Raw genomic sequence first — 27715 nt, 5'->3', positions numbered from 1 at the left:
AACTTTTGCCATTTCTAGGAATAATTATGAAGAAATAATCAGAGACATATACACAGATCTACATATAAGTATGTTCATTGTTTATTTTAGCATGGACTATAGTGACAAAAGTTAAAAACAACCAGAATGTCCAAAACTGGCTTGTTGGTAAAAATAATTTAATTATAGGGATACACCCAAATGTTACTCATAAAATAAAGATTTCAAAAGTCTGTGAAATGACATGGTAAATGTTCATGCAACAATGCAAAGTTAAAGCTTACTGAGCAGTACATATTTGGCATAATCTCAGTTATATGATACAAATGTATGGATTAGTAGGAAGAAAATACACTAAAATGTTAACTGTGGTTATCTCCGGCTCTGGAAATTTTTGTTTCCTTCTGACCTTCCCCGAATTTTCCAAATTACCCATAATGAGGAAGAATGAGAGAGTATCACGTCCATAGAAGAACAGTTTTTTAAGAACCGAGAAAAGACATCCAACTTCTACAGTAAGTAATCAAATGCAATCCTTACCTGTTGTTAATTGATATTTCAAACTCATGGATGAAATGTAAAGACGAAATCCCGTATCCCTGGGACTTTGAGATTCGAGAATGATAATCAGGTCCCAAGTAACTTGAAAAAGTTGGAGAGAACTGGAGAGAGATGTGGGGAGAGAGGACTACAGCATATAATGTGAGTTGTGTAGTTTCAGGAAAACTTTCATTTTTTGCTCTAAATGATAAAGAAGGCCATGACTTATTAGAAGCCATTAAAGGTGAATCATTCACATTTTCCCATTTGACACAATAGTTTTTTTTTTTTTCTTTTCAGGACCACCCTCGGCATATGGAAGTTCCCAGGGTCGAACCAGAGCTGTAGCTGCCAGATCCCAGCCTTGTCTGTGACCTACACCACAGCTCAGGGCAACGCCGGATCTTTAACCCACTGAGCGATGCCGAGGATCAAACCTGCATCCTCAAGAATACTGGTTGGATTCATTTCCACTGTGCCACGACGGGGCCTCTAACAACAGGTTTTCTTAAAAAGCATTTTCTCAAGACCACCTCCACAATTTTATCAACAATCTGCCTTTGATATTTTTGGGTTTATTTTATCATTACCCTTTTATTTTATTTTTTTCTTGCATGACCTTGGACAAATCATTGTTGGTCACCTGATGCTAAGCAGAGGATGTGAGACTGACCAGATACAGCTGCTTTACACAAGCCTTCCGGACACATCAATGCCACCTTTCCTGGCACTTCGTCTTCAAGCTGAAAGCTCATGCTGGAGAACCGACTTGGTTAATCTTTTAAGACCAGAGCTTAACGAAATCATCCGCTCTTCCACCCCTGCCATCCATCCTGCAAACACATGGTCAGCAGTCACGTGGAGGAGTCAGGTAAGAAGATGAAAACAAGTAGCAATAAATCCATCTTCACTGTTAGAAAACGGTCTTAGAGGCAGCCTGTCCTTAGAAAGTCCTGCTGCCAGTATCTTTATGGATAATATACACATATTTCTTCTGGCCATTAAATACATCCCTATGGCTGGGATGGAAGAAAAAAAAAAAAAAGCCCCAACTTCTCAGGGGATCCTTGGGTTTTCCTATAGTATTCTGATTTTAGGGTGTTTCTTAGAGCTGAACACTCCTCCAGCAGCCAACATGCCTCTAGGGAACTCCCAGAGCCAAAGGTGAGTTAAGAATTCCTCTTGGGAAACAGTTTCTACTGTTATCGAATCTCAAGCCCACTCCATTCCAGGGCAGCCACGGTCCTCTTTGCTCAAACAGGGTGCTATCAGGACAACCACCACATAAGGCAACTCAAAGCATGCGGGTGACTATACTTTTCGGTATTCACTTTACACAAAACACTTTCGTTATAAAGTAGAATGCATTTCTTTACAAGGGCACGAAATGTGTATGGACGAATAAGAAATCCTTACTGAGAAACCCTGCTCGGGGAGCCCTCACACGGCTATCGGCCAAATTCAGAGCATCGTCAACATCCCCAGAAGCCCCCCATGCAGACTTGCTCAGCACAACCCTCTCCCGAGTTCATTTTTTTCACGCGCTCCCTCTTCAGCCCCTGCAGGGATCCTTGGCCAGGATTTTATCAGCACTGGAGAAGTGTTAGAGAAACTTTCCAAAAATAGTCCTTACTGTACGGCCCATGACACTTTTTTGGCATTTAACAAAAAAGGCTGCTACTATTTTTAAAAAATTTCTCTATTGATCATAGGAAACGACTGTTTCCAGGACATAAAAGGCACATATATATTCTGGAGAATAGATTGCTTTAGCAGTTCAAAAAATTTCAACTTGCTTTTTTATGATTATTTCTAAACGGATCTTTTAAGCAATTTGCATTTCCCCTTTCAATTCTATGTTTATGTCATTCAGCTGTTGGGTTCTCGGTATTTGTCCTATCAACTTCCGTGTGTGTGTGTGTGTGTGTGTGTGTGTGTGTGTGTGTGTGTGTGGGTGGGTGGGTGGGTGTGTGTGTGGGTGCGGGTGGGTGTGCGTGCCACATTTGTATGAAAACGAATGTTAACTCTGTCGCCATATATATAACAGATATTTTTCCCAACCTGCTGTTTAAGAAGGTACAGAATTCTTAATTTTGTTTGTGAGATCAATTATTTTAAACTTTGCCTTCATGACTTTTTCCAACAACTTTCAAACAATTTGAACAGACATTTCAAAACACACACAAAAGTAAAGGGAATATTTTAATGAGTCCAAGACACTCATTACCCAGCACAATAACTGTCAACATTCTGCCATTTTTGTTTCATCTATTACCTCCCATCTCCTCATTGTTCTTTTGCTGAAGTCTTTGAAAGTAAATCTCAGACATAATATCAAGTCGCAGGTAAGTGCTTCAGAATATACCTCTAACCGATAAGAGCTTTTCAAATAACCACCAACGATCCCATCACCATTTTTCATAATTCCTCAATATCTAATATCAAATCAGGCTCAGTTTTTTTTTTATTAAAAAAAGTCATTTCAGAATTGGATTTTTGAATCAGGACTTTATTATGTGTGTATGTGTGTGTTTAAACATTCAAATCTTAAATCACTCTGGAATTCACTTCGGTATGCAAGGGAATGTGCTGTAGGGCTCATGTGCTGTATTTGGCTGCTATGTCACTGAGGCTTCCCCTCCCTTTTAGATTCCATGCCATGTATTTGTTGAAGAAACTGGGTCATCTATCTTAAGGAAGACCTCACTTTCTTCATTGGGATGACTATATTCTTTTTCTTTACATTTTTAAATGATTTTTATTTTTTCCATTATAGTTGGTTTACTCTAATGTAAATTATAGTGTTCTGTCAATTTCTACTGCACGGCAAAGTGGCCCGGTCACACCTATATATGCTTTCTTTTTCTCAGATTATCCTCCGTCATGCTCCATCACGAGTGACTGGATAGAGTTCCCTGTGCTGTACAGCAGGATCTCATTGCTTATCCGCTCCAGATGCAGCAGTTTGCATCTATTAACCCAGGCTCCCACTCCCTCCCCCTGCCTCGGCAACCGAGAGTCTGTTCTCCAGGGGTGACTACAGTCTTACGATGTCGTTTACCACCTTCCTCTCTCCCCTGAGTTTTCTACACAGTGGTAGTGGGTCTATGGATGTGATAAACGTCAGGCAGAACTGGGGGCAGAATACCTCGCGGGTGATGCTGTGAGCCTCCTTTTGTATCCTGTCACGGGACACACAATGTCCGAGTCCTCTCCCTTTTTCAGTGACGTTAAAATTAACCTCTGGTTGCAGGGATTGTCAGCCTGATCTCTTATTTATTTATTTATTTTTTAATTTTTTTGGCTGCATCTGTGGCATATGTAAGTTCTTGGGCCAGGGACTGAATCCAAGCCGCAGCTGTAACCTACACCACAGCTGCAGCAATGCCGGATCCTTAACCCACAGCGGGAACTCCAATCTGATCTATTCTTGATAAAATTCCTAAGCAACATTTGAGCTGACATTTTAAATAATCACTGACAATTGTTTTCTAGATCCACTAGTACACTAGGCTTCCAATACTTTTAAGCTTAGAAAGTTTTAATCTTTTATATCCGATCATTAAATATTTTCTCAGGACTTTATTATGTGTGTGTGTGGGTCTAAACATTCAAATCTTAAATCACTCTGGAATTCACTTCGCTATGCCAGGGAAATGAGGATTTAAACTGATGTCTTCTACAAAGGATGTGTTCCAAGAAGGTCTTTAGGCAAGTAGTCAAGACGAGATGGCCTTTATTACACGTGTACCTGGCAATGGAATCTCGGACTGGCTACAGTGCTTTCCTAAGGGGTCCCCAAATATCCAATAATTTTTCCAACACTCTCAGTGTCCTGGTTTTGGAATATTGGTTAGAGAGAGATTTAATTATTGGCAGAGGCAAAAACAGTAGGACAAAGACTAAGAGAATAGCTGAGAAGGTTGGGGTGCTGTTACATCCTCTTACTGTAAGTAGCACTTCTACACCAGAATGGAAAACTTCGACTTTTGTGAATTCTCAGGGTTTTGTTCAATCACTAAGTTTCTGAACTTTGAAAATGTCAGTTTTTCACTTCCACAAATCATCATTTTGCCATTTAGGGAAATAACCTTGAAAAATCCGTACACATGACATAATGACTCAAATTTAGGCAGAAATAGTTGTACTTCCTTCACTTCTTTAAGAAAAAGAACATGGTAAAATCTCTTTCTAGATGCTTGCACCTCCTGTCGTCTTCTTGAATTGGCAGAAATGAAACATTGGCAGGGTAAAAATTTAGGTCATTTTCTTAAATGATGTTGGGACTTGATTTTAATCAGGAATTAAAAAGTTGTAAGGCTTTTCTCAGGGATTTTTCCTTGACTACAAAAATGTTCCATTCAAACTAATGCAAGGCTAATTGTGCCAAAAATTTAATCACTTTATCTCTTTGTTCAAGAACCATCCATACTGCCCAACGGCTTGCAGAGTCAAGTTCAAATTCAAGTTCCTAGTTTTAAGTTCTCTCTTTATAGATCCCCTACCAACTAGCCACCCTTTCTCTTATCACTCATTCTTCAGAGTAACTCTTCAATATTTTCCCTCTAGGTTATTCTCTGAGCCTGCTGTGCTAATTAGCATATGCTAGTTCTATCATTTCTATTTCCCAGTACAGATTCTAGCCTTTTACAAAGAAAAAAACAAAAAACAAAAGGCTACACATATCAAATTTAAACTTATCTACAAGCACTTTCCTCATGGTGGCCTTTGTGGATCTCTTTGCTCTTTAAATATGCCTCGTTAGACACAGTATGGTATATAGTCTAGCAGGTAATTTTCTCTTCTGCTGTTTACAGTGTATTTATTGGGGTTGTCTCACTAGATTGTAAGAGCAAAAGTAGTATGCTACATAGGACTATTTTTAGATCTTATTAAAATAAAATTCCTATGAGTTTTTAAAAGGATCATTTTGACAATGTGCTTATCAATTCCACAAGTGGCATGACCCTCAGAGCGTGGCAGTTTTTAAAAAGTGGGCCCAATTGTCATGTTTTCCATTCCTATCTGGACCCTCTCCAAATGACTTTGAAGCCCCTCCCATCGAGATACAGAGTCCATTTCTCCAGCCTTTGAAGGCTTCTGGCCTTGGCCTTGTTTTGGCTAAGAGTATTCTAATACAGCGAAAATGACGGCATCCCTGTCTTGAGCTTGGGACTCAGGGGGCCTCTCTTGGTTTCTTTTGCATGCTTGGGACCCCTCTTCGGACCTGTGGACAAGCGCAGGCCAGCCTGGTGGGGGATGAGAAACCATGTGCAGCAGAGACTAGCCATCCCAGCTGAGGTTTTCTAGATCACCATTCCTCAGCTGACCCAGCAGCTGACCAAGACGCATGAATAAGCCTGGTCACGTCCAAAAGACCCACTGAGCTGAGCCCAGCCTAAATTCAGCCACACAGAATTAGAAACCAAATTGTTCTTTTAATCTACTGTTTCAGACGGCTTCACACATGGCAAACATGAATGAAAACAAAGGGTGAAAATTTTTCGATGGCAGAATCTTGATCCTAAAAGACTTCAGCATTCTAGAGCAATAAGCCATACTACTGAGATGAAATATAACTGAGTTAAGTACAAAGCTCTAAATTCAAGTTCCAAAAAATCAACTATGCGAATATAGGATAGCAGAGATAGGACAGCTGACCAACAATACTCAGAACACTTGGAGGCTTTGGTAGACAATGAGCACACGACTCAAGCTGTTTCCACTCTTACAAGAAAGCTCAAATGATTTTACGCTGTGTTAAATCTGTAAGACCCCACCGTGGGGTCTGTCCAGTGGATAATGACCATGATGCCGAAGGGCTCAGAAACCATCTCAGACAAGAAACAATGGAAAGTGCGTATCCAGCAGAAAGACTGAGCAGGTAGACTGGATAAGACAACTAACCAACTATTTGGAGAGCAATCACGTGGAACGAGACTAGACATGATTAGTGTTATCTCATTAAAAATAAGGACTCGTGAAGATAAGCTATGTGAAGGTGGATTTCAGGTCATCACAGGGAAGACGTTGAGTTAGAGAGGCTGCATGTGTATACTGTTTAAGGCGCAGACTACATAGTCAAAGCTGGGCCTTCCACTTGGCAGCTGTGAGATGATAGACGCTTGCTGGTTTCTCCCTCACCTGTAAAATGAAAATAATAACAGTAGCACCTGACAAGGTTGTGATAAAGATGAAATAGGATTTCTGAAGATAAAATGGGCAGCCCAGTGTAAGCACTCATAGTAAAAGCACTCAATAAATTTTATTTATTATTGTTAATACCAAGAGCTATTTAAAGATGACCTGAACTGCCTCAGGACGTGGAAAGCTCCCTCTAACTGGAACTATTCAGAGGAGGTTTGGCAGGCATTTGTAGGACAGGTTTACACATTAGATGAGAAGTTAGGTTAGATGACAGTTAAACTACTTGCCAATGCTAAGTCTTTCTATAACCCTTAAGACAGGATAACTTCTTCAGTATCTCCCAGAATACTTAGCATCATTGATCAATTGGTGTCTATCTACTATATTTAATGAACCTTTTTTTTCCTTTTTTGGTCATCCTGCTGCATGTGGAGTTCCTGGGCCAGGGATCAGATCCAAGCTGCAGTTGCAGCCTAAGCCACAACTGCAGTAACACTGGATCCTCAACCCACTGTATGGAGGGCAGGGGACTGAACCCACATTCTGCACTCCCAAGACACCACTGATCCCATTGCACCACAGTGGGAACTCCTAATGAACATTTTTGATCGTATGAATAAGTGTATTTTTTTTTCCTCGGAGTGAGATCTGTTCCACGCTGGGATGAAGTTGTATGAGAATTCTCCATTTTTTTTTTTGGTATTTTTTCTCCTCTAAAAGAAGCATACCACTAAGCTTTATTTTTATGATTAGTGTATTGACTAGAACTAAAGCGTGTACATTTTAGTGCCACAAGCTCTCCTTTGTGGGACATTTGAATTAGTATGCACAGAGCTCTCTCTTTTCACACTTAGCCTTTCTCTATCAAAATGCCTAATTTTAAACTGGTCAGATATTTGCAAGATACAATTTTCTTTCCTGACCGACCTGCCATCCAAAGTTCAAGCTGGAGCCAGTAACCATTTTTCTTTCTCTTTGTAAGAGCAGCATCTGGAAAGACGGACCGGAAAATCACTCTTGCCTTCTAAAGGCACAGTAGGCACTTGGAACTCCCACTGCAATCCTGCTCAGTAAAATAGATCTGGTAGACTTACCTAAACAGGGTAATATGCCTATTTCCTCAGCTGGCTCACTGCTACCAGTTAAGAGAAAGGAATTCACACGGGCTGGGCTGTCTTTCTGGTCTCCAACCGATAAAAATCTTTCCTTTGTTACCATGAGCTTTAGCATAGCAATGGGCATCAATCATCTGTAAGGAGTGTTTACTTTCCTCATTAATGAAAGTTTACAGTCAGGTACACGGGTGAAGAAAATCCTAAAATGTGGAAGTGGGGAGACGAGTTCTGGATTGTGGGTTTGAATGAGCTCTGAATACAGGGTTGGTGGTGAAATAGACCAGGTATCCATAGTACCAACAAGATTTCTGGACCATCCAGTCCCTGCATGAGTCATGGGCTGTGCCACATCTGGAGGACTACAAGAAACGTGCTCCTTTACCAAGAGGAAGCAGAAATACAGGTAATTTCCACAAAGTGAGAGCAATACTTTAATAAGAAACATATATTCCTTCCCCACATTGTATGATTTTGATGTCTTTTTTTTTTTTTTTTTTCAACATCTTCATGTTTAGATCTGTATGCTGGCTTATTTAAGTGACTGCTTTCCAATTGTGGTTCCCTTCATCCTAATTCTTCTTTTTTTCTTTTTCTTTTTTTTTAAAAATTTTTTTAGACGTCAGGCAGTATCACAAAGCCACAGTAATCAAGACAGTGTGGTAGTGGTACCAAAACAGACAGACAGACCAATGGAACAGAATAGAGAACCCAGAAATAAACCCAGACACCTATGGTCAATTAATCTTTGACAAAGGAGGCAAGAGTATAAAATGGGAAAAAGACAGTCTTTTCAGCAAGTATTGCTGGGAAACCTGGACAGCTGCATGCAAAGCAATGAAACTAGAACACACCCTTATACCATGCACAAAAATAAACTCAAAATACCTTAAGGACTTAAATATAAGACAAGACACCATCAAAGTCCTAGAAGAGAACATAGGCAAAACATTCTCTGACATAAGCCTTATAAATGTTTTCTCAGGTCAGCCTCCCAAAGCAACAGAAATAAAAGCAAAAATAAACCAATGGGACCTAATCAAACTGACAAGCTTTTACACAGCAAAGGAAACCAAAAAGAAAACAAAAAGACAATTTACAGAATGGGAGAAAATAGCTTCAAACAATGCAAGGGACAAGGGCTTAATCTCTAGAATATATAAGCAACTTATACAACTCAACAGCAAAAAAAGCCAATCATCCAATGGAAAAATGGGCAAAAAACCTGAATAGACAGTTCTCCAAGGAAGATGTACAGATGGCCAACAAGCACATGAAAAAAATGCTCAACATCCCTGATTATTAGAGAAATGCAAATCAAAACTACCATGAGATACCACCTCACACCAGTCAGAATGGCCATCATTACTAAGTCCACAAATAACAAATGCTGGAGGGGGTGTGGAGAAAAGGGAACCCTCCTGCACCATTGGTGGGAATGTAAGCTGGTACAACCACTATGGAGATCAGTATGGAGGTACTTTAGAAAACTATACACAGAACTACCATATGACCTAGCAACCCCACTCTTGGGCATATATCCGGACAAAACTTTCCTTAAAAAAGACACATGAACCTGCATGTTCATTGCAGCACTGTTCACAATGGCCAAGACGTGGAAACAACCCAAATGCCCATCAACAGATGATTGGATTAAGAAGATGTGGTATATATACGCAATGGAATACTACTCAGCCATTAAAAAGAACAAAATATGTTTTCCTCTAAGAGTTTTATAGTATCTGGTCTTATATCTAGGTCTTATTCCATCTTGAGTTTATTTTTGTGTATGGTGTTAGGGAGTGTTCTAATTTCATTCTTTTCCATGTGGCTGTCCAGTTTTCCCAGCACCACTTATTGAACAGGCTGCCTTTTCTCCTTTGTCATAGATTAGTTGGCTGTAGGTGCATGGGTTTAATTCTGGGCTTTCTATCCTGTTCCACTGATCTGTGTTTTCTGTCTTTGTGCCAGTACCATACAGTTTTGATGACTGCAAACACTCTCTGACATAAATGACAGCAACATCTTCTCAGATCCACCTCTTAGAGTAATGACAGTAAAAACAAAAATAAACAAATGGGACTTAATTAAACTTAAAAGTTTCTGCACAGCAAAGGAAACCCTAAACAAAATGAAAAGACAACCCACAGAACGGGAGAAAATCTTTGTAAATGAATCAACTGACAAAGGATTAATCTCCAAAATTTATAAACACTACCTACCGCTCAATACCAAAAAAACAAGCAACCCCATCAAAAAACGGGGAGAAGATCTAAACAGACAATTCTCCAAAGAAGACATACAGATGGCCAAAAAACACATGAAAAGATGTTCAACATCACTCATTAGTAGAGAAATGCAAATCAAAACCACTATGAGGTACCACCTTACAGCAGCCAGAATGGCCATCATCAAAAAAATCTACAAACAATAAGTGCTGGAGAGGGTGTGGAGGAAAGGGAACCCTAGTACACTGTTGGTGGGATTGTAAATTAGTGCAACCACTGTGGAAAACAGTTTGGAGACTCCCCAGAAAACTAAATATAGAACTCCCACTTGATCCAGCAATCCCACTCCTGGGCATCTATCCAGAGAAAACCATGACTCACAAAGACACAGCTACTCCAATGTTCATTGCAGCACCATTTGCAACAGCCAAGACATGGAAACAACCTAAATGCCCATCAACAGAGGAGTGGATTAAGAAGAACCTTTCCCAGAAGAGAAAATCATGGACTTGAAGAATAAACTTGTGGTTGCCAAGGGGGAATGGGAGGGGGTGGGGTGGATTGGGAGCTCGGGGTTAATAGATGCAAACTACTGCTTTTGGAATAGATTAGCAACGAGTTCCTGCTGTGTATCACAGGGAACTATGTCTAGTCACTTATGATGGGGCCTGATAACGTGAGAAAAAAGAAAGTATACATGTATGTGTAACTGGGTCACCTTGCTGTACAGTAGAAAAGAAAATTGTATTGGAGAAATAACAATAAAAAAATTGAAATAAATAAATAAATAAATAGTAAAAACAGAAAAGAAACCTACAAAGTACAGTTTTAACTCTGACTAGGGCAGGAGGAGGGGCAAGGGAGGTGGGAGTGAACTGCAAGACAGATTTTGAGAAAGGGGAGGGACGAAGCTGGAACAGGCAGAAGAAACGGCATCCACCACGGCTGCGTCGGGACTGAGAGAGGAGAAGGTAGGATGGCGGGACGGGTGGTGAGCAACCAGAGCGGAGGCTGGGCCAGGGGAGTATTTCACAGATGCCTCCCTCTACCATTCAGGGATTGAGACTGACTCAGGCGTCGGCGGGAAGCCACGCCACCTCTTAGTGCAGCCAGCCACTTGACCATATTTGCAATCAGAGAGGATAACTCTGCAGTGATACTGATGAGGTACTGAAAGAAGATGAGGGCGAAGGCAGGGAAACCAGATGGAGGCTGCTCGGGAACCAGAGAGCGATGCCGAAGGCCTGGAGGACCGCAGTGGCAGCAGGGGAGGAGAGGTGCCATCTTAAGGATCTAGAACCGTCTGAATTGGGCGGCTGACTGAGAGGCTGAGGGGGGGCGGGATTATGGATGACACCCAAGGACCTGCTCAAATTGCTGGGAGAAGTCAGGGTCACTCATCGAGACAGGAACGGAGCATGTGTAGAGCAGAGGACTCGGGAGACGGCAAAGGAAAGCGAACCAGTTTGGTTTTGAACATGTGGAGCAAATGAAACAAGAAAATGCAGAATATTGCTCAAGGAGAGAGAACTTTTTTTTTTTTTTTCTTTTTGGGCTGTATCCACGGTATATAGAAGTTTCCAGGCTCAGGGTGGAATGGGAGCTGCAGCAACTCAGGATCTGAGCCTCGTCTGTGAGCTACACCACAGCTCACAGCAATGCTGGAGCCCAGACCCACTGAGTGAGGCCAGGGATCCAACCTGCGGCCTCATGTATACGAGTCGGGTTTGTTTCTGCTGCGCCACAGCGGGAACTCCCTTGATTTGCTTCTAAATGCACTAGGAAAGGAACACTGGAGAACACAAAACTGGAGGCACTATTGAGGGAGGCTGAAACAGCAAAAAAGACTGAGAGGTCAGATGAGAATTAGAGCAGTCAGCTCGCATAAAGACCAAGAGAGGAACAACTTTGGAGAAGAGGTCAACTGAGTCAAGTTCGAGAGGAATTGAAATGCACTTGGGGTTTAGCAGCTAGGATTTTCCCACTGACCTTGGCCAGATCACTTTCACTGGTGCAGCAAAGGAAGAAAACAACTTCCCAGCCTCAAAGCAGGAGCGCCTCCTCTCTGGCCCCCTCCTCCTCTATTTCGTTTTAATCTTTATACGGCTCTTACCACGAATGCCCCTTGAAAGTCCTTAGTGTAAAAATCACAGTTTCCTCCTTTTGCAAATGAATAGAGCCTTTTAAGCTCTATTTCTGTAAGCAAATGTCTTTTAAGGTAAAGCTGATTTTTTTCACTAAGCTATTCATTAGAGAGATTTCAGAAGGCATTTTAATGAAAAGCAGCCTGAACCCAGGTAATCTGAAAACAATAAGCTCAGATAAACAAAATGAGAATTTCTTTCCCTTCCTTTTCCTACCACTTCCCCCTCCTCTACCAGCTAAGATACGGAAAGAATTACACTGGGTGCTTTGGGGACAAAAATAGTGAATAAGGCACCATTCTGCTCCCCCCAGACCCCCAGACAAGGAGATTACAAGCCCCTGCAAAAAGACAGACGTGCAGTCAGCCAACCCTAAAGTGAGGTAGGCTGGAATAAACGTTCATAACAGTGAAAGCAGAGTTCCATGGGGGCCCAAGTGTAATTCCGTATCTCTCATAAATTCCAGGAAATGACCTTTAAAAACACAGACACAATCGGGGGGTTCATGGCAGCACCAATAATTACCTCCCTACGCTTCAGACCATAAACTTTTACGCCATCTGCTCTCTGTTCACTAAAGAGAACAGATGCCCTGTCTTCCAGGCATCCAAACTGCCTACACGAAGGGTTTCACAGGCCTTGATGGCCAGGGTTTGGGCTCTGCCCGCGTCTGCATGGTGATTCTGGACTTTGATCACGCCACTTTGTCTCTTTTCTCGGAGAGGGTTAAAGCTCTTAGAATGAAGTGCACTGCCGCATGGATGAGGTGAGCACCAAGGCTGCTGCCCGAGGAGCTAAACTGGGACACTCAGGCGTAGGGAACGGCTCGAGGGCTACCGTTTTGATGTGAGAAACCTCATGGTGCCACCTCTGCACCTCACACCCCCTTTAAAGTTCTTTGTAGAGCAACTGCCTTTCAAGGGGCAGCCTCACGCATCATCTCCCACGTGTGCGTGGCTGCTATTTATAACAGGGCCTTTTGGAAAATGAAAATCTAAGGTTGGTTCACTGTGGCCAGAATGACCCATAATGTAAGCCGGGTCCTCGTTCTTTGGGCGCCCTTCTGTGTCCTCTCAGGAAACTTTGATTATATTTCAACTAGGAACAGAAAAAAAGATTGTCCAAAAAAAAAAAAAAAATCTCTCCAGCAGGTGGGTAAGGCATAGGTTCTTGAGTCAGGCATGCCCGGTGTGGGATGCCAACTCTGCCGTCTACCAGTCTGCCACCCTGAGTGAGTTCTTATCCCTTCCAGGTTTCGTCTGTAAAGTGATTAAATGAGAGGCTGGATAGGAAGGATGTAGGTGAATGTTTGGCACAGAGTTCTCCAACAAGGCGAAGAGCTCTAATGATAATTATTAGGCTGTCCTCCTCTGTACCGAATTGCCCCGAATTACTGTTTACAGCCCCCTGCCTCACACGGGGAAGGCACTCGATGTCTGTTTATTTCTTAGCGGAAATAAGAGGCTGGCACAGCATGCTTAGCATGCAGCATTTCCAAGAGGAGCTTCCTCTGGCTTTCTCAGGGGTACCCAGAGCACTGGGAAGGGAGCACAACTGCAGAAATTCGGTATTAATCCTGCTGGTAATTTGGTAGTGCTGTTTCTCAGAATCCAGGGGTATATTTTTCTGATCTGTGTCAATATAGCGCATACACATATACCACGTCAGCCCAGGTCATTGCTTTTCCCCGCCCAGGCGCGACAAATTGAAGTTTCTTTTTGGTCAATAACAGACAAAAGCAGTACTTCCACTTAGCATTTTTCCACCAGAAGTTCCAGGCGATCCTTTTCCACTGGTTCTGGGAGAGAAATCGAGGCAATATTAATGGGAAAACGTCACACGTTGAGACAAGAAAAGAACAAACAATAGTTCTGTGTGCTGCAAATACGACTTCAGGACCTTTGATAATGCACGGTCCCCGCAGCAAGGCTCTGCTGATGGGGTGTGGGTGTGGGTGTGTGCACGCGTGCGTGCACTGTTAACAAAACATTTATCTCGTATTCAAACATCGAGTACATCGTGATAGGATGTGCGCTGGGCCGTACATAGAGCGCTGGGTATTTCAGCCTTTCGAGATAAGCTGTAAAGCAAGATTGGAGAATAAGAATGATTTTTGTAAGCTTGTTGTTTCCCATTTTTACAGTGTATAGGCACCTACTTATTTCTGAATTAATAAACTTTATTTTTATTTTTTGTCTCTTTAGGGCCACACCCGAGGCATATGGAGGTTCCCAGGCCAGGGGTCAAATTGTGACCACAGCCACCAGCCTACGCCAGAGCCACAGCAACACGGGATCCGAGCTGTGTCTGTGACCTACACCACAGCTCACGGCGACGCCGGATCCTTAACCCACTGAGCGAGGCCAGGGATCAAACCCATATCCTCATGGATACTGGCCAGATTCGTTTTCTGCTGAACCACAACAGGAACTCTTGAATTAATGAATTTTATAAGCCTAATGAAATAGATTCTATAGATAGGAATTGCTCATCTTTCACTTATTTCCTATAGGTTTGGGGAGTTAGAATTAAGTATGTTTCTCTGCTTACAGGAGGACATCAACTGAACTGCCCTTGGTATAAACATTTGTTTCATCCTTTTCCACCTCTTCGGAGCTTACAAACCTGTTCGTAGAGTCATCTTGTCTGTTAGGAGTGATGGGATGGAAAGACTTGTCCTCGTGCATCAGGCTGCTCTTCTCCCCCGCTGAACTCTTACCAAGGGACCTAACGAAGTAAACGCCAACCCAGGTTTTGTTTGGGGGGTGGTGAGAACTCAGGAATCGAACCTTAAGAGAACCGTATTTTCATCTCTGGTCACTGAGTATTTATAGGGCAGAGCTAATGGCAATGATTACATTTTTTTTTCTATTTTATAGACATAGTAGCCCACTCACATGGAAAGCTATTCAATAACCATTGTGAACAAGGATAAGAGATGAAACCAGCTGAAAAATAAGCTAAAATTCCATGATCAGTTAACTATCCATGGACAAGCATGACCGGCCTACTGAGTGCATGTCACTGTGTCAGGCCCTTTGAGGAAAGAGATGAAGGGAAACAACGGGCATGGACTCCAACGCCTGGTAGCAGCTCCTAAGTCTCACTACCACCCAAACAAAACCCAGGCTGGCGTTTACTAGCTTAAGTCCATCGGCAGGACGTCACCCCGGTGAGAAATGCAGACTCTGTCAGCAGATGTTTCAGAGGGTTAACTTATTAAGCCAAAGTGATAAGTGTTATTTCATATAAATAACAGGAGAGTGGGTCTAGAACGAGGTATGAGGCAGCATTCACTCTTCCCATAAATCCTGCGGAACAGAGTTAGCGCAAAAGCTGGAGCCCAAAATGATTCCCTGGAGCCCCAGAGAATCCAAGCCTGTTCCAGATGATGAAATAACAGACTATTAGGCCAACTACATGAAAGTATTGACAAATATTTCCAAACTGATGACATCTCCTACATACAATAAGTATCAATAGACATGTTATTTGAGCAAATCACGGGTTCCACTACAGTGCTTGAGTTTGAGGGGTTTTTAGCAGAAAATTGCTTGCCTCCAGTCTAAGGCAAACTTCTCCAAAACTCATGATGGGACAGATACCTGGGTTCGCTCTGTTAGAGCTCCAAGTGGGGTTCTCCGTCCAGCAGCGTTCTGTTCATCCCCGTGTTCTCAGAGACGGAGAACAGGAGTCTTTTGACCTCTCCCTCCCTCACCGAGGCGTGAGGTGGGGACACGTTAGCAACTCAGCCTTTTCATCCCCATACCTGGCTCTGCCTTCTCCCTCACTGGGTCCTAAGTGACTTCTGACAGGGCATGCGGCCCACTCTCCCCCTGCTTTAACTGCGTGCTAGGATACCATTGCAGCTACCGTACCCACGGCCAAATGAGCAGTGGTGCAGACAAGATGAAAGTTGACTGCCATCTTAGGCAACAGCAATTTGAACACAAGCCGTTCTTTGCTGCTTCTCTGCCATCCCCTCTTGGCCTAAGGTGGCTGTTTCAGCTTCTGCTCCCATGTGTGCATTGCAGCCAGCAAGAGGGGCATGCCTTTCCTCGGAAAGGCACAACTGGGAAATGGCACACACATCACTTGCATTCATAGCCCACTGGCCATAATCTCATCCTATGGCCACATCCAGCTCAAGGGAGGCTGAAAAATGCACTTTTTAGCTGGGTGGACATATGACCAACTAAAGCCTCCACTCTCTTAGAAGAAGAAGAAAAGCGATTACCTATGTTGGAAGATTCTCTCACCTTGTCACAAGAGGCCCTAGAAGAAAAATAATTGGCTTCGTGCATTTTGCCTCAGTGACCAGAAGCTGAATGCAGAGAGAAAGAGATCCGGTCACAACAGAAGCACACTCACCCTCAAAATTAAAATGATGCTTATCTATAATTGCAGCAATTTTAGTGGCTTGCTGTGCTCAAAATTAGTTTGATCTTCTGATTACTCCATTTCTGACTCTTGATATTTTTTTGGAAGCTGCAATATGCCCCAGAGCCGTTTGTGGGTTGGTGTCTTCATTTTCTTGGGTCACTTAGGGCCCTAAACACTGAGTATTAAGTCCGAAGGTACTTGTCATAGAATTGATGCTGTCTCTCCAGCCCCGGCCATGACAGCATGATGTAGCAGCCAGTGATTTTCAACAGGCCGTGACTTGCAAGACTCTTCCTACAATGGCCCTTGTTGGCTAAGCTAAATTTTCCTTTGGTAAGAAAAATTCTCCAGTGCTAAAAGGAGCAAAAGAGCAATCTGCAAAAAGGAACCCCTCTCTTTGTTTTCTTCCCACAGATGCCTCCCAGCTTTGAAATAAAGCAGCTCTATATTTTGTTGGTTCTGAGATCACAAGTTCCTTTCTTTTTATCTGTTGTTTATCCAGTTGCTTCCACCTCACTCCTCCAGTTTCCTCTTCACACATCCAGAAATACACAAGGGAGCCTTGATTACTTTCTTAACCAGCCTTCCATTTATTTATTGATTGATTAATTGATTATCTGTGCCTTTTTTTTTTTTAGGGCTGCTCCTGCAGCATATGGAAGTTCCCAGGCTAGGGGTCGAATCAGAGCTGCAGCTGCCGGCCTACACCACAGCCACAGCAATGCGGGATCTCAGCCACATCTGTGACCTATACCACAGCTCACGGCAATGTCGGATCCTTAACCCACTGAGCAAGGCCAGGGATCGAACCTGCATCCTCATGGATCCTGGTCAGATGCGTTTCTGCTGCACCACGACGGGAACTCCACCCGTCCATTTAGCAGCACTGCTCTCCTTCAAGGCTGTTTATCTCTCCATTTGCTTCTGGTCAAATCAAATAATGCAATAGAGTTACATTTCTTTAGATTGAGGACAAGTTTACCTGCCACCTAAATTCTACTGAGAAAGACAGGTTGGCCGAGCCATGGTCAGGGGCAGCTCTCAATTCCAAACAGCTCTATCTGTTTGTGTATCTGATGCAGTTTTTGGAGGACGTGGAATTTGACTGGGTTTTTTTTGTTGTTTTGTTTTGACTTGGAGTGATCTGCATGACGCTTTGCTGAGTTGAACTTCTTTCGGCCCCTCTCCTGTCGGTGGTAACAGCGAGCATTTTGTAGGAGGGTCTGGAGGTTGAATTCGACGTCATCTTCCAATATTATCTGTCTCCCTAAATCCCTGCCTTTGCTTCCATCATGATTCTCTGATGCCCCCAATAGTCCACGTTGACTCTGCCATTTATTAAAACTCTCCAATCCCTTCTGCTTTACTGCCAGCCTGTGCAGCCTCATGTGGGTAATATGTTTACAATCAAATACATTAAAAGAGTCTGTCTGAATTCATCCCCCAGAGGATCTCTTAAAAATTACAAAGTCCTCTAGTTCTAACACCGTGGGATTTGGGGAAATACGTTTGTCTTGCGCTTTCACAACCCACTATTTAGCAGCTGCAAAGGCAAAGAGGACGGAGCTGCTGGGTCATCTCCAGGAAATCCCAAGACACATATTTTTAACGTTTGCATTTTTATTTGCATAAATTTGTATGCTCCATTCAAAAGGTGCTGACTCCAATTATGTAAAATAAAATATGAAACCTTTCTTGATCTGAGGGTGGATACTCATACATGGCAGGCTTGCTTGCTGCCCAGAATGATGTTGAGGGCTTCTCCTTCTCTGTTCCAAAAAGCCTCCCTCCTTCTTTCCTACCCTCTAATCAGAAGCACTAATGGAAAGCATTATCATTTAGTGGAAAGGCCAGAGTCGGCTCCAAATACGATTTTCTTCTGTTATGAGTTCACATTGGGATCCTCTGTTTTCCAGCTGCGTTTTCACAACACCTTTCCCCCCCGCAGCCGGGAAACACTGGATCTTGGCTCAGCTGGGCGCAGCCTGATGTGGGTAAGCAGAAATTACATCCGGGTCCAGCTCGCAGCCTTTTACTCAGCAGAGAGTTTCTTAGCAGTGAGGAAAAGAGTTTGGATGCTGGAAAGATTAACCATAGTTTCCATTATCTATCCCTCACGCTGCCTTCCACTGACCCCTATGATTCAAGCTTGACTTGCTTATATTTGGGGCATCATTTCTCTCCTCCAGGTGGATATCATAGAGCTGATGGCAAAATAAGTTCATTAGAGTATTTTGCAGAAAGTGCTAAGCCCAGAAGCCAGAGCTACGGGGAGAAAAGAGAGCAGGAGTATCCTCTGGGAGAAGCTCTGCTCACGCCAAGACAGAACTGGTGTCACCGTACAGCCAGCCATCCACCTGCTGGCTCTGCCCCGGGAGGGAGGGAGCCCTGAGGAACACACGGCAAGATATCGCTGAACCAGGAACGGGTACACGGCCGTCTCCAGAGAAGACACACAGACAGCCAACAGTCACGTGGAAAGACGCCCAACATGGCTCATCACTAGAGAAACTCAAATCGAAACGACAATGAGGTGCCCTCACTGGTACCTCACTAGTCAGAATGGCCATCATTACAGATCTACAACTAACAAATGTTGGAGCGGGTGTGGAGAGAAAGGAACCCTCCTACACTGCTGGTGGGAATGTAAATTGGCACAATTACTTTGGAAAACACTACGGAGGTTCCTCAGAAAACTAAATATAGAACTACCATACGATCACTCCTGGGCATATGTCTGAACCAAAATATAATTCAAGAACTTACATGAACCCCCATGTTCACAGCAGCACTATTTACAACAGCAAGACGTGGAAACCACCTATATGTCCGCTGACAGATGAATGGATACAGAAGATGTGGCACACATACCCAACGGAATACTACTCAACCGTGAAAAAGAATGAAATCATACCATATTCAGCAAGATGGAACTAAGGATTATCATACTAAGTGAAGTAAGTCAGAAAGAGAAAGACAAATGCCATGTGATATCGCTTCTATGTGGAATCTAAAATATGACACAAATGAACTTACTTACAAAACAGAAACAGAATCACAGACATAGAAAATAGACTTGTGGTTGGCAAGGGGGAGAGGAAGTAGGGGAGGGATCTAGTGGGAGTTTGGGACGAGCAGATGCAAACTATTACATAAAACAAGATAAACGACAAGGCCCTACTGTATAGCCAAGGGACTATATTTAATATTCTCTCTTTCTTTTCTTTTTTTTTGTTTTTCATCGTTTTAGGGCCACACCTGTAGCATATGGAAGTTCCCAGGCTAGGGGTCAAATTGGAGCTACTGCTGCCGGCCTACACCACAGCCATAGCAACACAGGATCCGAGCTACGTTTGCAACCTACACCACAGCTGATGGCAACGCCAGATCCCCAACCCACTGAGCGAGGCCAGGGATCGTACACGCATCCTCATGGATACGAGTCGGGTTCGTTACTGCAGATTTACGACAGGAACTTCCTAGTCAATATTCTACAGTAAAGCATAATGGAAAAGATATGTATACATAAAAAGAATATATATATATGTATGTATAGCTGAATCAACTTGCTGTACAGCAGAAATTAACACAAAATTGTACATCAGTTCTTTTTAAATTAAAAAGAATGTGATCATGCTGCACTGGATTTCCTTCTGCTCTCTGAAAAGCATTTTCCAAAGGCCCCCTCGTGTTTCTGTTCTGCCGCTGTTGGTTCTAATCAGGTCTAGGAAAACATCAAGGAAACTCAGCACCGGCTACTGGATTGAAATAAAATGTCATCAAAAGAGACCCTTCTGGGATTCATTGACTTTTGACCTCAGCCTTCGAAATGGCTCCTTCCCATCCCCACCAAGCGGTGTCTATTTAGAACCTCCGTAAATAAAGTCAAAAGCAGGCAGGGCTGGGGCAGAGGACAGCGGCCGACCGAGGAAGGCAGTGCAACGCAGCTGTCGCCTGCACATTGTGTGACGCTCCGAGAGTGTTCTGTTTGTTGGACCAAAGGATGCTCCTCTTACTTGGAACTGAAGTCAGCAGAGGGACGTGCAGACCTTACCGCACACAAAGCACAGAGAGTCAGTCCCAAGAGGCTTGGGGGCCTCCCCTACTGGGCCTGCAACACGTCAGCCGCGCGGACAGCCTGGGCAGGAGGCTTCCTGTTCAGCCTGGAGTTCACCCTCTGCAGCCAGGGGTCTCGGCAGGACTTGCTGCCAAGACAAAGCTACCAGGAATTGCTAGGAAAATAGATTCACTTCCTTTTGAAAACCGCAAACACTCCAGTTCTGCCCACATAGACCTATAAGTTGGAAAGAAAAGGCCGATTGAAAGAACTTTGTTGTTTTTGACTCGTCCGGATAGTGACTGTGTTTCATGCCAGTCATTGGATTGCGTGTGGTCCCAAGATGCATCCTGTCGCAAAGGACCGGAAGGTGGCTGGTACCCTAGGTAAACTGCTCCCTCTCTCATCTTTTTTCCCTTTTTTTTTTTTTTGGTCTTTTTTGCTATTTCTTGGGCCACTCCTGCGGCATATGGAGGTTCCCAGGCTAGGGGTCCAATCGGAGCTGTAGCCACCGGCCTACACCAGAGCCACAGCAACGCGGGATCCGAGCCGCGTCTGCAACCTACACCACAGCTCACGGCACCGCCGGATCGTTAACCCACTGAGCAAGGCCAGGGACCGAACCCGAAACCTCATGGTTCCTAGTTGGATTCGTTAACCACTGCGCCATGACGGGAACTCCCCCCCCCCTTTTTTTTTAAGGGCCACACCCAGGGCATATGGAAGTTCCCAGGCTAGGGGTCGAATCAGAGCTGCAGCCGCCAGCCTACACCACAGCCACAGCAACACTGGTTATGAACCATGTCTTTGACATATGCCACAGCTCACAGGCAACGCCGGATCCTTAACCCACTGAGCAAGGCCAGGGATCAAACCCACACCCTCACGGATATTAGTGAGGTTCATAAATGCTGAGCCACAACAAGAACTCTGAGCCCATACTCTCAACTGTCCAGCTCTACCCTCCCTGAAGGGACTGATAGCAGTTCAGGCAAATACCTGTAATTTCACTTCTAGAGGGAAGGTCTTGGGTTCCATAAGATAGTTTAAACAACAGGTAGGTTTGAAAGAGGTAGTATGGTGGCTGGATTTCAGGCTGAGATGTTTAAGCGCATCAGAAAACGCCATCCCAAAACACGCCGCTTCGGTATAAGGATTATCTTGAGCCAAAGGCAACCGAGAAACAGCACATGTGGGAAAAGCCCTCTGCCCTCTCCCTTTCTGTTTAAAAGGAGAACAAAAATTTTCCTTTGTAAAGGAAGCACACATTTGGAAAGGTGTTTTTCTTTCCCGTACCAGGAAGAAGATGGCATTTAATCCCGGAGATGATCAGTAGAAAAGGCGCCAACCTGAGTGTGCATATGACAAACCTTCCTCAGTAACCCTCGAACTTCCACTACTTCCCCCCTATATTGACCAGCTTACGATTCACCGCCCAGAGAAGCCCCCGGTCCTTTTCCTTTCTCTTAACACTTTCCACAGTGAATCACTCTTGGTTAAAACGGTCTATAAACTCCAAATACAATTTCTTCTTTTTTAGGAAGATGTCCTTATTTGTAGTCCTACACCTTTTCTCCTGTTAGTCTTTTTTGGTTTGTTTGGTTTCAGTTCAATTTGCGGCCTAAGAGAGAAGAGGAATTTGTTTTTCCGTCCGCTACAATGTAAATGACTAAAAGCCACCTCTTCCCCTCCAACAAGTTCCGATAGGCAGGGGAGGTGAGTCAAAGAGCTGGGAGAGCAGGGTATTGAAGGGAGCTGGGGAGGATGCCATCCAGAGGCACGTGGAGCCAGAAGGGGAGGCAAGAGCATCTCAGATTAAGACCACTCAGCTCAACATTTTGCTCGGGGCAAATGCCACAAGGGCCAACCAAAGAGTTCCCAGTTTGGATTTTATGAGATCCACTTCACTATGTCGCACAAATAGCTCAAGACAGAAAGAACAGCTCGCAGACGCAAACCATACCGGTCAACAAGAAACAAGCTAGTCTTACTTTACCAACTGGCTTCTCAATCAGAGGGCTTGTAAAGGAGTTTGGAGTCATGCTGCCGTACATGGAAGCTTTCCATTGCTGTTCCTATAAGAGAGGAAAGGAGAGAGAGTGATTTCAGGGACTTGGCTGGGTTTCCTGGGGCAGGAAGCCATTTCCCTGCCTCTAACAGTAGTGCCTCCAGCACTTGAAGTTAATGCTTGTCGCTTGAAATGCCTGAGTCAGCATTTTTGCTTGGGCATCCTCAGTTTGCAGTCTGTGCAAACTCATTTAACCTTGTACAGGGGTGTATTTCAAAACCATTGATGACATTTTGAAGGAATGTTGACATAAGTGCAGAATATTTCCAGCCGAATCTGTTAAGGTATCTTTCTAGAACATAGATTAGACTGTGTGAATCTGTTTTGTTTGTTTTTTTAAAATAACTTTACTAATATCTCGCCTCATTGCATAAACATACCGACCACAGGTAAACTTCTGATTTTCAAATCTTTGATTCTACATGGGGTAATGTCTGAAGTTCTCCACCTCCTTTTCAGAACACCTCAAAACATGGCTTTTTTTCACTTTTTTGCCCTAGTTCCAACTCTGTTCCACGATTTAACCTAAACCTCAAGCGGCATTTGGCCAAATGTATTTTTCTTCCAGACTCCAACCTATGCCTTTTTACACTGTTCCTGGTTTCTAAAAGATCTTTCCTCAATATCTATGATTCCCTACCTGTCCTAAAAAGCCCCGTTCAGATTCCCCAAGAAATACTTTGCTGTATTCTTCTCCTTCTGGCTACAGAGTCAGGCCAAATCTCTCCCGACTGCATGCAGTATCATTAGAGTGCTTACAACTCGCTGCTGGGAAGGTAAGCTCCTGAAGACGCCACTCAAACCTTCACATCTCTGTACCCTTCACTGTCTAACCCGGGTCCTTGTGTGGCTCTGCTCTGAAAGTTTGTCTCCCCCTGAGATTCGTATGTTAAACTCCTCATCCCCAAGGTGATGGGATTAGGAGGCGGAGCCTTGAGGAAGTGATTTGGGAGGGGGTGGGATGGTATCCCTGAAAAAGAGGCTCCAGGGAGCTCTCTGGCCCCTTTCCCTGGGAGGATTCGAGGAGAGGTCCATGGCTGGGAAGAAGCCGACACCCTGACCTCAGACTCCCAGCCTCCGGAACTGCGAGAAATCAGTGCCTCCAGCTTAGAAGCCCCCTAGTCTGCGGCATTTTGTTACAGCAGCCTGAACAGACCAAGACATGGAAGGAGGTGCTTTCCATTGAGGACGCATCGCTTTTGTCAGCTGAATCTGTTCTCTATGGAGAAACACCTCGTCAGACCCAGCCCTCTCCAACCCCCAGCTCTCAGTCTCACTATGCACAATTTTCAATCTGTTTTCAGTCTCATTAGAGGAAACATCAAGAGACTTGTTACTGAAAAAAATCGTAACTGTAGGTACCAATAACCTCATAAAATAAAGATGACCTTTAAAAATGAATCAGCAAGCCCTGACTCGTCCCCATCTCCCGCGGTCCATTCGTTGGCCATGTTTCTGGAGCGGAAGGAGGACTTCTCGGGGTTCTCCGTGAAGGAATGGAGAATGAGCCGCTGGAATTTCTACCCCTGCCGTTCCTAATTATCCCAGTCTGGGCAAACGACTTGTACTTTCGGCCTGGGTGGCCCTGCCTGTAAATGTGGTTTGTGTTATTTACACACATCTCACAGGGTATTTTGAGGCTAACTGGAGCTATGTGGCCTGGAAAGGCAAAGCCTAATTCTTGGGGAGGAGGCCCCCTGCAGTTTCCCCCCAGGAGAAGCCACTGAAACCTGACTTCTTCCCATAGTCTGGAAACAAGGCTTCTGGTTGGATTCCGAGGGATGCACATTTCTGTCCATTAGGAGTTAAGCTGGAACTAGCAGCGCGTTTCACAGGTCATGTTCCAGCCACCAAAGTTCAGTTACTACCACCCCCCCCCACCCCCGGTCAGGTCCCAACCATGCTAGTGAACGCAAGAACGGAAGTTCCAAAGGATCCAGTTACCAAAGCCCGCCTTTCAGAGATAAAAAGACGGGAATGGCACCAGGGTAAAGGCCAAAATATATCAACTGAGACTGCAACTTTTTTTTTTTAAATGAAAAACTTCCTTTTTTTTTTTTTTTTAATGAAAATCACATGTCCTGATGACCAGGACACATGATTCAGCTTCAAGGAAGTCAATCTGCAGACACAGAAGATGAATCTGAAGAAAGCTGCCCTTCCCTCTGAGGCTGGTCCAGTTGCCATGGCAACGTGTAACTAGTTTACTGAGGCTGTTGTGCAGTTTGATTTGCTTTAGACCAAAGAGTCCCTTGATGCAGTTGCGCTGGGTATACTTAAGACTACAACGACTCAAGCGTCACAAAGCATAGCTTTCTTACCCAGAAAATATTTGCTTGGTGGGAAAATACGCACTGATTCTGGGCCATATATTAAAAGGAATTTCTTTTTTCTTTTTCTTTTCTTTTTTTTTTTTTTGTCTTTTTAGGGCCACTCCTGCAGCATATAGAGGTTCCTGGGCTGGGATCTAATGGGAGCTGTGGCCGATGGCCTACACCACAGCCACAGCAACTCGGGATCTGAGCCGCCTCTGCGACCTACACCACAGGTCACAGCAATGCCGGATCCTTAACCCACTGAGTGAGGCCAGGGATTGAACCCGCAACCTCATGGATCCCAGTCGGATTCATTTCCACTGCGCCAAGGCGGGAACTCCCCTAGGAATTTCTGAAATAATAGGTTCCCAGGCAAAACAGAAGAGTCAGGAGTCTCGTTCTCGAAGGCAGGCTTTCTCTCTCCCCGTCTCCTCTCCCCGTTTCAGGCTGTCCCCACAGGATCTGCTGCTGCTGCTGTTCGGGTGGTTGAGGGGCCACCTGGCTGGCGCTAGTGTGGTTTCTCCTGGAACCGTTTGCAAAACGTGCAGCGGGGGCTCCGAGGATGGACTTGGGCAAAGGGGTTAATAAAGAATTACAGAAAAGCGTCAGGCAGGTCAGCCATCAATTCCAGCTCCCCGCACAAGAAGGGCCAAAGTGCCCCCTCCTCTGCTTCCCGCAGTAACTCCAGAGCCTTCCTGGCAAGCAGCTGAACCGCTCAGAACGCTCCACGGGACGGGGGCCTGGGGTCCCTTTCCTAAAAGGAGACCAAAGAAGTGGCGTAGGCCATGACCTGTGAGGACACCCCCAGGGTTCAGGCTGGAGTCTGAAATCTGAGGGCAGTGCCTGGCACCGAAGGACGGAATGAGGCAGGGTCCGAGGAGGAAGGACGCGGGGAGCTTCTGGCAAGTGCAGCTCAGCTGCCCGCGCAGCGGGGCCGGTCCAGATGGCACACGCGCTGAAGGGAGTGTCGCCGGCCGGCCCCTGGGATCCTAATGGCACTGACAAAGCGCAGCTGCCCTCCCCCCGAGCTCGGGATGTTACCCTCCACAGAAAACCTGGACTTTGATGTCCATCCACTGCCCACCCCCTCCCCACACCTCAGGGCCCAGAGCGGATCCGCCTTGAGGAGGCTCGCCCCTCCCTGCAGCCTCAGCCTGTCTCCCACTTCTTACCCGGAGTAAAAATCACTGCTCCGTCCATGCGGTCAGAGACCTGCTGACCCAGCACTTTCCCTGCTCCTGGCAAGAGCCTCGGCTCTTTCGGGGACCTAGGACGTTGAGGGCACTGGGTACTTGAAACATTCAGGGGGAACCAAGGAAGGCGAACGCTCCTGAAAAGAGACGTCTTGGCCATCGACCCCACCGCTCTGGCCCCTCTTCCCTCTGGCCCCCAACCTAGTGGCTGAGGCCGACCAACAGGAATTGGGGTTCGCCCCGCCCAGGGCAGCTGGAGTTCCTTCTTCGCGAGGGTCAAGGGCACAGGCGCAGAGGTGAGGTGGCCTTGGGAAGGGAGGAGAGCTGGGCGGAGGGCCCTGAAATGGTGACTCACGCAGGCTGGACCAGACTTCCTCCCTTTTTCCTCACTCGGGTACAATCTGGGTGAACCTCAGTAACCCGTGCGCACTGCTGCGTGTCCTCACTTCCTCTGGGTTATTATCACGGACCTGACACCAGCGCCGGTGCCTGAAAACCCCCTCCCTCCAAGCTTGCCAGCACAGAGAGGCCCACAGAGGAGACAGGACCCGCAAGCAGCTCAGCGGGTAAGCTTCCTGTGAGAGGCTGATCTGCCCCTACACTCAGCAGCACCTCCCCCAAGACCCATCTGCCTTAAATGCGCCACTGGATTTTGGCATTTAAATGTCTATTTCTTAGAGGTTTTACACGTGGATTGTGAAACTGTCCCTAGGGCTTCTTCCTTCCTTTCCAATGTTTCATGCATCTTCAGGGGCACCTGTACCTACCACAAGGCTACCATTTCAACAGACATTAAAACAAGTGCTTTGGAAACTCCCGACAATTTTCCTGGGGTTTCTGAGAGGAGGAGACACATCCCCTTCACCGGCCCCTCCTGTTTCCGAGTTTCCTGCCAGACTTTATCCAAAGGGACGTATATTTCGCTACAGGGCCAATTCTCGCCACTCTCCCACATTTTCCATTCCGTGACATATCTTCTGTGCTGTTACATAACCCTTGGGTTTACATTTAGTGACTACATCACGTTCCAGCAGCAGGATGGAGTATAATGTATTTGACATCTTGATAAGTATTTCGATTATTTTCATTTTTCTCTAATTTTTTGAAGGTTTTTGGTGTGTTTGTTTGTTTAATGGCTGCACCCTCACCATATGGAAGTTCCCAGGCCAGGGACTGAATTTGAGACACAACTGTGACCTCTGACACAGCTGTGGCAATGCTGGATCATTTAACTCACTGTACCAGACTGGGGATCGAACCTGCACCTCTGCAGAGACCCAAGCCACTGCAGTCAGACTCTTAATCCACTGTACCACAGCAGGAACTCCTTTTTTGAAGTTTCTAAACCAGTTCTATTGATACAATTCACACAGCCTCCCCTTCACCATTTAAAGTGCACGAGTCCTTGTCTCTTTATCTGCTCGCAGGGCGGTGCAGCCACCTGCACAACAGAATTTGAGCCTATCTGTCCCCGCCCCAAGGCACCCTTTCCCACCCAGCAGTCCCGCACTACCTGCCTGTCCCTCCCCCAGCCCGAGGCAAGCGCCTG

At 45.0% G+C, this 27715-nt stretch overlaps 1 protein-coding gene across 6 annotated transcripts in view; it reads right to left on the bottom strand.

Annotated features, from left to right (window-relative positions):
- The window catches only part of RASGEF1B (RasGEF domain family member 1B), a 699030-nt gene that overhangs the window by 130410 nt on the left and 540905 nt on the right, over positions 1 to 27715 (bottom strand). For 4 of the 6 annotated variants that reach the window (XM_021100308.1, XM_021100304.1, XM_021100305.1 and 1 more), the window contains one exon: positions 22582 to 22665. In XM_021100308.1, coding sequence (XP_020955967.1) covers positions 22582 to 22644 — 63 coding nt within the window. In that variant the 5' untranslated portion in view covers positions 22645 to 22665. Of the gene's footprint in view, positions 1 to 22581; positions 22666 to 26145; positions 26386 to 27715 lie in introns of those variants that run through there. The other 2 variants (XM_021100307.1, XM_021100312.1) reach the window with 2 other exon arrangements.

The sequence above is a fragment of the Sus scrofa genome, chromosome 8, assembly GCF_000003025.6.
Source record: "Sus scrofa isolate TJ Tabasco breed Duroc chromosome 8, Sscrofa11.1, whole genome shotgun sequence".
Taxonomy (NCBI): domain Eukaryota; kingdom Metazoa; phylum Chordata; class Mammalia; order Artiodactyla; family Suidae; genus Sus; species Sus scrofa.
This window is presented reverse-complemented; position numbering and strand designations above follow the sequence as displayed.